The following is a 12,314-nucleotide window of genomic DNA, read 5'->3' as shown; positions in this document are numbered from 1 at the left end:
TTGAGACCAGCTTGGGCAACATAGTGAGACCCTGTCTCTACAAAAAAATAAAAAATTAGCTGGGCATAATGGCATGCACTTATAGTCCCAGCTACTCAGGAGGCTGAAGCAGGAGGATTGCTTGAGCCCAGGAGGTTGAGGCTGCAGTGAGCCATGATCATGCCACTGCACTCCAGCCTGGGTGACAGAGTGAGACCCTGTCTCAAAAAAAAAAAAAAAGTATAAAGCATTAGGGACAAGGGAAGTTGGGGAAAGGAAAGATGTTTGATCGAAGGGTATAAAATTTCAGTTAGAGGGGAGGAATGAGCTTTAGTGATGTATTGCACAGAATAGTGATTATAATAAATAACAATGCACTGTATATTCCAAAATTACTTAAAGAGTGGATTTTAGATGTTTTCACCACAAAAAATGATAAGTATGTGAGGTCACAGATACGTTAACTGGCTTGATTTAATCATCCCACAATGTATACATGTATGAAAACATCATTTTACCCCATGAATATATAAAATTATTATTTGCCAATTAAAAATAAAATAGAGTACAAAGCATTAAATATATATACTATGTTTGAAATCTGTTTTCCCAAATAACTGTTAGAACAAAAGAAAAGCATAAAAGCCAAGAGGAAATTTCCACCCACTTAGATTTCTCGGGATGCGTAAATATATAGGCCTTACCCAAGGTCTTAGCGGTCCACAGTAGAGCTTTGTCACACTAATAGCGAGAGCTCATTGTAGAGTCCATGCCTTCGCACTAAGAACTTCCACTAGAGAGTTTGGATCTAGCAATGTGGACATACAAATATTCATTTGTCACACATAATTCATCAAAAGGCTTTTGTACATGCAAGCAGAGGAGGACATTTCCTTTTGCCTTTCCCATTGACTTTTGTTTCCGAACTTCATTTTGAAATAATTACAAATTTAAAAGTTTCATGAATAACACAAAGAACTCCCACACATTCTTTATCCAAACTCACTATTTTTAAACATTTTGCCACATTCTTCCCCCCATATATTTTTTCTGTATTATTTGAGAATAAATTGCATACATTATTCCTCTGTATCCCTTAATACTTCAGTGTGGGCTGGGTACGGTGGCTCACACCTGTAATCCCAGCAATTTAGAGGCCGAGGTAGGTGGATCACCTGAGGTCAGGAGTTTGAGACCAGTCTGGCCAATATGGTGAAAAGCCGTCTCTACTAAAAATACAAAAATTAGCCAGGCGTGGTGGTGTGTGACTGTAGTCCCAGCTACTAGGGAGGCTGAGGCAAGAGAATTGTTTGAATCCGGGAGGCGGAGGTTGCAGTGAGCTGAGATGGCACCACTGCACTCCAGCCTGGGTGACTCTTTCTCAAAAAAAAAAAAAAAAGCTGATGCATAGACATCTACTATTTTTGCCTGCCCAGCTATCCTTCCTTTTCCTTTTGGCAACAGCTTTAGGAAACCATCCCTTTTCCACTGGATACAGAGTTAGTGGAACTGTCCTTCAAAGTCCTCATCCCCCACCCCAACCCCCTTTCTGGCCATGGAATAGGCATGTAAGGCAACCTAGGTCAATCAGTTGGGGTGTTTGAATCTTGAAAGGGGCTTAAAGATTGACAAAGGGTGACTTGATTCCTAAAGGTGGTGCCCTGAAGAGGCTGCTTAATGGCTCTTGCTACTTACTAGCTCTGCTTCTCTGTGACTTGCTTCTTTAGCATTTCTTTTCATTCTCAGTGCCACCCCATGTCTTTCCAATAATTCCCGTAGGCTTAGGTTGGCCAGTTTCTGTTGCTTGCAAACACAGGACCCTAATCAATAACAGCTGACTTGAAAAAATTTTGCTTTAAGCAACACTTGCCCAAATGGAACTGTGACTTGAATTGCATAGAAAAAAGTTGGCCCTGGGTACACCCTTCCCTAATGCTTAGTGTGGCAATGCCTTATAGACTTATGGCTCTGCTGTTCAGTCTAACTAATGACACCCTATTTTCACACTCCCAGAAGTGACCGTTCCTGGAAAAGCAGAGCAGCTCTTCTGTTAGTTGCAGCTTTTAGAAATGTCTCCAGCAAAGGGGCACTGCTTTAGTCAGTGGTTATTTTAACTCTGTCGCCCCCAAACTGATCCATCTGGTTGGTAGAGTGATGAAATACAACCTGCCTTGAACACAACATCACAGGGGGCTCCCTGCCTGATTGACTCTAGGGCCTGCTGCCAGCAGGAAGTGAAGATACCACTTATTGTCTTTCCTGACAATCTGTTCCTGACTTCTAGGAACTCACACATATGGAAGAACACTTTGATGTCTCCAAAAGACATTCAGACAGTGTAGTATGAATCTATCCTCAGGAAAAAAAATCTCCATAAAAGCATAATCAAGTGGGATACAGTGACTCACACCTGTAATCCCAGCACTTTGGGAGGCCAAGGCCAGAGGATCACTTGAGCCCAAGAGTTTGAGACCAGCCTGGGCAATATGGCAAGACCCTGTTTCCACACACACAAAATTTTTTTTTTAATTAGCTGGGTGTGGTGGTGCATGCCTGTAGTCCCAGCTACTCAGGAGGCTGAGATGGGAGGATCCCTTGAGCCCAGGAAGTCAATGCTCCACTGAGCCATGATCTTGCCACTGCACTCCAGCCTGGGTGACAGAGCAAGACCCTGTCTCAAAAAAACTCATCAAAACTCCACATATTTTGGTTACTTAGGAAAATGTTTCTAGTAGTAAAGGCATGCTGATCTATTTCTGCAATTTACTGTCAAAAAGTTCAGAAAGCACATAGGTAAGGCAAATATGACAAAAAGGTAACAACTTAGAATCAAGGAGCTCTGTGTGTGTTCACTGTAATTTCAATATTTCTGTACATTTGAAATTTTTTATAACAAAAAGTTTGGGAAAATATAAAAAATGAACAATTTTAGTGGACACAGGTTCTACCTTGATTCAACATTATTCTCATTATCATCTTCAGGACTAACTTCAGAGTCTAAGCTAGAGTGAGAAGTTACAAAATCAAGTCAAGTTTTCTTCTGCCACCATCTTTGCCACTGATCCCGAGTTATCATAGAACCAGAAAATGGGGAGATGGACCTGTCTGGTTGCACTTAAAGCATCTCATTTCTCAGAGAAGCATTTTCAGTGTCAATAGCCCACCAGTTTCTTCTACAGCATTTCACACGTCATGCTCGTTAACATGCTAGATTTGCACAGAGGAGACTGGGTTCCTGAGCCCTTTGTTCAAGGCAGGAACAACTATACAATTTTTTTGTTTTTAGACAGAGTTTCGCTTTTGTAGCCTGGGCTGGAGTGCAAGGGCGCGATCTTGGCTCACTGCCCCAGCCTACTGAGTAGCTGGGATTACAGGCGTGAGTGACCACACCAGACTAATTTTGCATTTTTAGTAGGGATGGGATTTAATCGTGTTGGCCACTCCTGACCCCAGGTGATCCACCCGCCTTGGCCTTCCGAAGGGTTGGGATTACAGGCATGAGCCACTACGCTCGGCAACAGCTATATAATTTGAGGGGTCCAGTGCAAATGAAAATGAGAAATCTGTTCAAAAATTACCGAGAATTTCAAGACAGCAGAGTACATCCAGATATAGTCCTTCCAAGCGGGGCCCTATGTAAAGGTCATACGCTTATGAAACCGGCTCTGTACAAAGCCCAGTGAATAATCTACAGATGATTGGCCAGGCACAGTGGCTCAAGCCTGTAATCCCACCATTCGGGAGGCAGAAGCGGGCAGATCTCTTGAGGTCAGGAGTATGAGACCAGCCTAGCCAACATGGTGAAACTCCTTCTCTACTTAAAAAAAAAAAAAAAAAAATTAGCTGGGTGTGGTGGCAAGTGCCTGTAATTCCAGCTACTCGGTCGGAAGGCTGAAGTAGGAGAATTGCTTGAACCCAGGAGGCAAAGATTGTGGTGAGCCGAGATTGAGACATTGCACTCCAGCCTGGGCAACAGAGCGAGACTCTGTCTTAAAAAAAAAAACAAAAAAAAAAATCCACAGATGAGAACTCCTCCTCCCAGCCTTGTATGCTTGACATGCTTTGGGGGAGTGGGGGTGCGGGAAGAGCAGGCACGCCAGAGTCACTTCCTTGTATAGGTCTCTTCAATCCATTTCAACCTATCTTCTGAGGAATCCTTAAGACCAAAGACCCCTGAGAAATTTATTAGTTTTCTAAAACATAGGCATTTAGTGAGATGCTGATGTATGACATTATACAGTAGCAACAAGGCATTTTTCTGAAACAAAAGCCCACATAAAGTTTATTAAAAGGAAACACGAATAACTACATTCAAAAACAATTATTCAAAATATCATAGTTTTCTTTTTTTCTGTCTTTTTTTTTTTTTTTTGAGACAGAGTCCTGCTATTTCACCTGGGCTGGAGTGTAATGGCGAGATCTCGGCTCACTGCAGCTACCACCTCCCAGGTTCAAGTGATTCTCCTGCCTTAGCCTCCCAAGTAGCTGGAATTACAGGCATGCGCCACCACGCCCGGCTAATTTTTGTATTTTTAGTAGAGACAGGACTTCACCATGTTGGCCAGTCTGGTTTTGAACTCCTGACCTCAGGTGATCCTCCTGCCTTGGCCTTCCAAAGTGCTGGGATTACAGGCGTGAGCCACCATGCCAGGCCAAAACATCATAGTTTTCTTAGAATAAAGTATGTACTTAAAATATATTTTTATGTGCAACACTTGCAGGGAATTATTATATATATATATATATGTTACAAATCATTTGATGAGCAAAGCCATCATATATAGAGTCTCTGATGTTTTACTTGGTAACTAAGCTATTTGGAAATAAATCCAGATATACCAATAAAAATTCAGAAAGAAAATGCCTCGTGGGGTTTTCTGACCCAGCCCTTTTACTCTTAAGCATTTGCTACATTCCAAGTAACATTCTTAAATTAGTTATAAAAAACAAGGGGATACTTCCAGTAATCAAAAGGGGACTTATACAAGAGTGACAAAAAATAGCATAATTTCTTCCCTTCCTCGTCCCCCTGCCCCAATACAGGCCTTTTGCTATTGATATAAATTATTTATCACTTTTAAGAATAAGGCCCTTAGTGTTGACCTTCCCATTCCTAATAAATGTGGTATTTTTAAAAGGGCATGCCTCATGTGGCTTAGAATAGCATCTGGAAGAATACAGCTAACAAATTGTTAACAGTAGCATTAGACTAAGTATTTGCGTTGGGGCTAGAGAGGACTTTTACTTTCCTCATTTTTGCTTACCTGAATATATGCAATGAGCATGTGTTTCTTTTATCAATCAAAAACATCAATCGGGGCCGGCATGGTGGCTCATGCCTATAATCCCAGCACTATGGGAGGCCGGACAGGAGGATCACTTGAGCCCACGAGTTTGAGACCAGCCTAAGCAACACAGGGGATCCGAGACATACAGAAAAGAAAAAATTAATAAACAAAAATAAATTGGCTAGTTATGGCGGTGGCACATGCCTACTAAGGAGGCTGAGGTGGAAAGATTGGTTGGGCTGGGGAAGTTGAGGCTACAGTGAGCCGTGATTGTGCCATTGCACTCCAGCCTAGGTGACAGAGCAAGATATTGTCAAAAAAATAATAAAAATAAAGATAATTTTTAGAAAGAAAAAACCCCAGCATGTACTTTGGATCTAGCATGGTGACTTATTTTCAGTCACTCAATCAAATATTAAGATTCTTAATGTTTTTCTTAATGTTTGAGCCTGAGCCTTAGTTTCCTTACCTATAAAATAAGGTTAATACTTAATACACAGAGATGTCATGAGGAAAATACTAAACACATGGTAAATACACAATCAATAAAGTTCCTTCTCTGAGCCTCAATTTCCTTGCCTGTAAAATGTGGAAGCTGGATTTGTTGTCAATGATTCTTTCTGGAGTTATAATATTGTGATTCCTTCTTTTTATATTCACAGAAAAAGGTTGCTAAATGAACTTAAATGTCTTCATTTGTGTTCAGGTAGTTATTTTTCCTTTATTTCCTGAATAACCAGGAAGCCCAAAACATATGAGCAGTGCCTCTGGAATGTCTGGGCTACTCCACCCTGGGCACCTGGGAAATGACAGGGTATTTCCACTCATTAGAATCTCCCTGATGAAGAGAGCTTTCCTTAGTGGGAAGAGGATCTAACTTCAGTTGTAATAAGCCAGTGTGTGCCATTGAAAATGTTATATACTCTCAATTTTGGGCTTTGAGTACTCTCAGCTTTCTCTTAATTGGTTTGCTTACCTATATTTGCAATCCAGATACTCTGCTGAAACAGTTATGCAAGTGTTCCATAATTTATTATATCCCATGTGTATGTCATTGGTCAAAGTCCAATTAGATCATTATCAATTAGAGAGGGCTGCATATTAGTTGAGTTTACAGAGTTGTCTCCTACACATCAGAAATGCTAATAATTGCCCATCTTTGATGGTACTAGGATGATAATTTTACAAGTCTCTCTTTGCTTTTATAAGATTGAAAAGTGGCTTGGATCATAGCAGTGGCAATACTCATCAGACTATAAAAAGGCAAAAACTTAAAAAAGGAGAGAACTACAAAATCAGGAAACATTGCCATTCCCAATTTCTCAAAACATGACAAGCTTTTTATTTAATAAAAATTTTGTGTGGATACAGAATCACAGAGAGGAACACCCACATGACTTAGAATTCAAAGTATCTCATGTATGAGATTTCTTAATTTAAGCCTTTTCTGTGCCTGCTGAATACCAGTGGGTGAAGAATGCCTTCAATGCCATTTTGGCATTTCTAGCACCCTGTGTAGCTTAATAGGATTCTTTATCCTGACATGTTATAGTAGTCCCAGCTTTTCTTGTAGAAGAAACTCTACTCTACTTAACATTAATTTTAAGAGATATTATAGTAGAACTGAATATAAACAGACTTTTTTTGTTTCCATATGTATGATTAAGTTTCTCCGTATACAAACTAGAGATAAAACAACTTGCTCCTTACTATATGTGGAAGGCTGGGGGAATTCTTCCTGTGAGCAATAATGATAAATATTAACATTCTGTGAGTGTCTACTATTTCCCAGCCATCACGGTTGGCATTTTGTATTCCATTATTTTATTTAATCCTAAGAAGACTCTGTAAGGTATTATCTACCTTTTTCCTTTCCCCCCACCTTTTTTTTTTTTTTTTTAAAAAGACTAGTCAAGTGCAGTAGATATATGCTTTTTTTTTTTCAAATAAGGAAGCTGAAATTTAGGGAAGCTAAATAATTTACCATTTATGGTGCTGGTAAAAGTATGCCATGTCTGATTCCAACACCTTGACTTTCATTATTTCTCTTTGATCTTCTAGGAGGAAGATGGAAATGTTCTGAAGTCTGGTGCATTGCCTAGAAGTCCTTCAGCAACTGAAATCTCACTTCTGTCACTCTTCCTCCTCTTGTTTTCCCTTATCTCTTATGCTCTGGTGATACGAACCTACTTGCAATTCCCTTAAAGTCCTGTTCTCTTAAGCCTCTGGACTGTTGTTGGGATTGTTTCTTGGCTTAAAATTTCTTTATCCCAATAGCATCAGACTAGCTAGTCTAATCTTTTCAAGTTTCAGTTTAAACTACTCTGCCATGCTTCCATTACTCTTGACATACTCCATTACAGCAAGGATCTTTCTATGTCATCACCTAAATTGAGCAACTTGAGGGAGTCTTTTTGTTTCTTCATTATTGTATTTCCAGGACCTTTCAAAATATCTGTTTCGCAGTAGACGTTCAATTAAATATTTATAGAATGAATGTATGAAAGAATGCATAAATGACTTGCTGTTCGTGCAAAAAAAAACTCATTAGGGATCTGTGGAGGGTCCTATCTTATTTTATTCCATAACAGCCTAAAAGTTACCAGAAGTGAAAACTTTTCATCCTCTCATAAGAAACCTTTCCGACATATCCTTATTTTGAATAGCATACCTGGAACACAGTGGTAGCTTGACACATATTTCTTGAATTGATGAAGAGCTTGAAAAACGAATATAACGTCTTTATTATATAATGCCTATTCTTTCCAGACTCACTTTGTGTCCCGCCTACTTTATCCTCTAATAATGAGTAACAGTATGTAATTTTCATTCATGCACCAAATACTTATTTATCCACTATTATGTGCCGGCACATTGGTGCACTGTTTCAAGTAGGCTCCTTCTTTTCCTTGCTATCCGTGTTTGTGGAAATTCATGAAACCATTCAGCGAATACCATATTTATTGTGGTTTTCCTATCTTCCTTCATTCAGTTCAGTTACTTCTCCCAGACCATCCCTGACCCCTTGGGCAGCTAGTGCCTGCCTCTATCTTAGCCCTGATTACATCAATTTCATGTTTGTCACTCCCTACCCCCATTTCTAACCCACAATACCGTTATGCTCTCAGAAGGCAGGAATTGAAGTTTTGTTCACTTACGTGTCCCCAGGGCCCAGCAAAAACCTAGGACACGGCCAAACTGTCTATATAAGTATTGAAATGAATAACTGCTACTTTTTTTTTCTTTTCTTTTCTTTTCTTTTCTTTTTTTTTTTGGAGAGACAGAGTTTTACTCTTGTTGCCCAGGCTGGACTGCAATGGCGTGATCTTGGCTCACCGCAACCTCCGCCTCCCGTGTTCAAGTGATTCTCCTGCCTCAGCCTCTCAAGTAGCTGGGATTACAGGCATGCGCCACCACGCCCGGCTAATTATGTATTTTTAGTAGAGACGGGGTTTCTCCATGTTGGTCAGGCTGGTCTCAAACTCCCGACCTCAGGTGATCCGCCTGCCTCGGCCCCCCAAAGTGCTGGGATTACAGGCGTAAGCCACCGCGCCCGGCCTAACTGATACTCTTTATTGAACAACATGGATTAACATTTTGAAGTCTCACCACACCAAGTGAATTAACTATTATTGACATGTCATCCATGAGAAAAAAGAGGCTTGAAAAAGTTTAGAAACTTGCTTAAGGTCACACAGTGGTGGAGCCTGTTATTGCAGGAATCTGAAGAATGAAGTTACCTTTGATTCTAAATGAGTAAGACTCCTTCTCACTATTTTTTCTTGAAGTTTTCATTTAGCCCTTGCAAAGTCTTTCTTCTTTAGACCAATGACTCCTCATCTTGATATTGTAAGTGGGGGGAAATACCCTCTTTTTTCACTTTGGAAATTGTTCAATCTCTCTTTGGAAGAAACATGATTTTAAACTTTCTGAACGCTCCTTCTGTGGAAGAATCCGCGCAGGAGCCCTGGGGGCACATAATAGGTAGAAGGACTGTCATTCGAAATGGAATGCGAGAACTAAGTTTTTTTTTTTTTTCCGGGAAGAAAACATAACGAATTTAGCAGAGGGGAGAATGGTCCTTCTGTTAGGTGCACAAATCCTAAGACTTGAGGGAGTTTGGCGGCTCACACTTAAGGTAGCTGCGGGTGACTGTGTTGCCCACAGCTAAGATGGCTGCTAATGACCATCTCCTTTGGCTGAGTCTGTTCTTTTGCTCGCTAGTATTTTCATCGAGAATTAAACAGAGCAAAATTTAGTAAAAGTTGGCACCTCCTTGCTAAGTAGATAAAATAAGAAGGTGGCACTGTTTGTTTGGAAAACCTTCTACGGCGCAAATTGTTCTTGCCCTTAACCAAAATGGTCGTTAAGGTTGTCCCGAGGTTTGAAGCTTCCAGCCCTTAACTAAGATGGCGCCTGGAGGCCCGTTAAAAATTAGCTTGCCCTTTTTTCTGCCCTCTACCAACACGGCTTCCGCGGCGTCGTTCACGTGACATTCCTGGACTACGGCGCGGGAGAGGGGGTAGGAGGGCCCTTGAAGGGTGCGCGTTCCCGTGGCGGTGCACCGGGTAGGTTTCAGTCAGAGTCACTATGGCGGCCGGCGCTGGCAAGGTAAGCTGAGGCGGCGGTGGCGGCTAGGGAGGTAGGACCCGTCGTGGCGTCCTGGCTCCAAATCCTCGCAGCCTGCTTGCGGAGGGGTCGGCGGAGGTCGTGCCTAGCGGTGGGGGCTGGCGGGGGTCTGGCTGGAGGGGGCGAGGGCTGAGGCGGGCGGGCTGAGGCGCCTGACGGCCGTTTGTTTTGATGTTTTCCCCACCAGGTCGGAAAGTTTCCTGCCTCGTCGGGCGCAGCTTGAGCTTGCCCCATCGGCCGCGATCGGTGGAGGCTGCGGCGGATCCAGTCCGGGGCCTCCAGGCCTCTCCCCAACCTCCGGGCCAGTCTCCCTCCCCCACCTTCTCGTCTGCCGGGAGCTGCGGCTGCCGTCCCTGAGATGCGACCCTCGCGGGGGCGACCCTGAGGGGAGGCGGCCCCTGTGCTGAGCGGCGGCCAGGAGCCCAGGCGTCCGGGGACCAACTTCCTGCCGCCTGGGAACCCGAGCCTCCCGGTGTCGCGCCTCGCTCGGTCCGCACCGGCCTGCGGAGCCGGGTCCCCGCCCTGGTCTCGGGGACGCTCGCCAGGTGCCCAGGAGTCCCGACTTGGCCACTGCCCGCGCCCCGCCGGCCTCCACGCCTCGCGCGGAGGACCTCAGCCACCGCCGCCTCGGATCGTGCCAGGCCGGGGACTGCGTCCCCCTTCCCGGGGCGGCCTCCGCTCAGCAGGGGCGATGCAGACTGTCCCGCCGGCCGTCTAGAGCCCCTCCGCCTCCGTCACCTCTCGCCCCTTCACGCCGGGCGAGGACGGGAGGTGGCTGCTCAGAGGTGTCCAGCCACACCTTCCTTCGGCCCAAAAGGACTTTCCTGGCCGCGCCGAACCGACCCTTCCTTCATGCTGCAGTGCTGCAACGTTTCCGCCACCAAGGGGGAAAAGCGGCCGCGATCTCAAACCAAACACAAGAATTGGCGTGTGACTCATCTGCTTGGATACCTCCAGTCCCCAAACTGTGTTCCAGGAGTTTTCTTGGCCGAAGCTGCCCGATGTTTGAGCCTTTTCTTCCCAGAGAAGAAGATGGACTGAAAGCTGCCAGTTGGGGACTCTTTGTGATCACGGCGTTGCTGGGTTTTAAAGGAGGTGATGGGGCTTACGCTGGCTTGTCTTCCCACCCAAGTGAAGAGTTGATGTTCACTGGTTATGCTTAGACAATGTGCAGTTTGTGTTAATTTAAAATTTTGGGTGGGATAGGGGCATAGGCTTGTGAAGGGCAGTCCGGATCCGGAGGAACTCCTCTTTGTCCCTGGTAGGAGAGACACCCCCAGTCTATCCTCGATGCCGTCAGCCTTGGCCATCTTCACTTGCCGCCCGAACTCGCACCCGTTTCAGGAGCGTCATGTCTACCTGGACGAGCCCATCAAAATCGGCCGCTCAGTGGCCCGCTGTCGACCAGCGCAGAATAATGCCACTTTTGATTGCAAAGTGCTATCAAGGAACCATGCTCTCGTCTGGTTTGATCACAAGACGGGCAAGGTAATGTCACCACATTGTCCAGCGGCATTGTTTAACATACTTTTTTTCCCCCTTTGCCCTCCCTGAGAGGCCTAATATATGCAGGATCCCAGGGTTTGCATCCAGAGGAGGCTTTGCGCAAAGCCACGAATCAACTGTTTGTGTGCCTGGTTCTAGTGGAAATTTGATTGAGGTGGTTGAATGGAAACAGAGAAGGTATTGTAATTAAAAGCCTCAGGAGGGCTATGGCATCTTGATAACGTGGTCATTCCCAGTGAAATCCCAAACTAGATAGTGAAACTTGGCGTCTTGCTTTTAGTCTGTTTAGAAAGGTGAATTCACAGTTCAGCGCTTTATTAAGCAAGCAGCAGTTCTCGAAGCAATTCGGGGAATCCGTGGCCATTATTATCCCGGGGCTCAAGTGTCTTAGTGGTGAAATGTAGTTAACACATAGCTTTAGATGAGTTCAGATCAGGACCTTTCTAGTAAGGATAATTGCTGGTATAAACCTAAGATTTTTGAAAGGTTTGATACATACTTGCCCTAGAAGGAGTAATTTGCAATAATCAAAGCTAATTTAATTAAGCATGAACAACTATAACTTTATATATTTTCAGAGTTTTCTTACGAGTTGGAGAACATACACATATTGCGTTTGAAAATCACTTTTTGATGTTCTCTGCAGCACTTATTAAGTACTTAATGCATAGTTACAGAGGTGCTATTCAAAAGTTAGTGTTAGGAAATAAACTTATTTTCTGAAATTATACCCTATTCTGTCAATTATAGCATTACTTAAATGTGATACGATGAATTCAGTGCTTTTCATTTTAAGCGTAACCAATTTAGTATTTTTATGTTAGTATTGTAAGTACTATACGTGTATGTGCTTTTATTTTAAGAAATGAAGAAAGAAATTAAGATCCTTTCCATTTTTAAAAACTGTTTATT

At 43.3% G+C, this 12,314-nt stretch overlaps 1 protein-coding gene across 16 annotated transcripts in view; it reads left to right on the top strand.

Annotated features, from left to right (window-relative positions):
- Positions 1-10,790: 10,790 nt before the first annotated feature.
- The window catches only part of SLMAP (sarcolemma associated protein), a 177,024-nt gene continuing 175,500 nt past the window's right edge, over positions 10,791-12,314 (top strand). For 9 of the 16 annotated variants that reach the window (XM_030811561.1, XM_030811557.1, XM_030811559.1 and 6 more), the window contains exon 1: positions 10,958-11,384. In XM_030811561.1, the coding sequence (XP_030667421.1) occupies positions 11,187-11,384 (198 nt within the window). In that variant the 5' untranslated portion in view covers positions 10,958-11,186. Of the gene's footprint in view, positions 11,385-12,314 lie in introns of all 16 variants that reach the window. The other 7 variants (XM_030811558.1, XM_030811560.1, XM_030811553.1 and 4 more) reach the window with 2 other exon arrangements.

This window comes from Nomascus leucogenys, chromosome 4, assembly GCF_006542625.1.
Source record: "Nomascus leucogenys isolate Asia chromosome 4, Asia_NLE_v1, whole genome shotgun sequence".
Taxonomy (NCBI): domain Eukaryota; kingdom Metazoa; phylum Chordata; class Mammalia; order Primates; family Hylobatidae; genus Nomascus; species Nomascus leucogenys.
The sequence above is the reverse complement of the archived record's forward strand: the minus strand, read 5'-3'. Positions and strand labels throughout refer to the sequence as shown.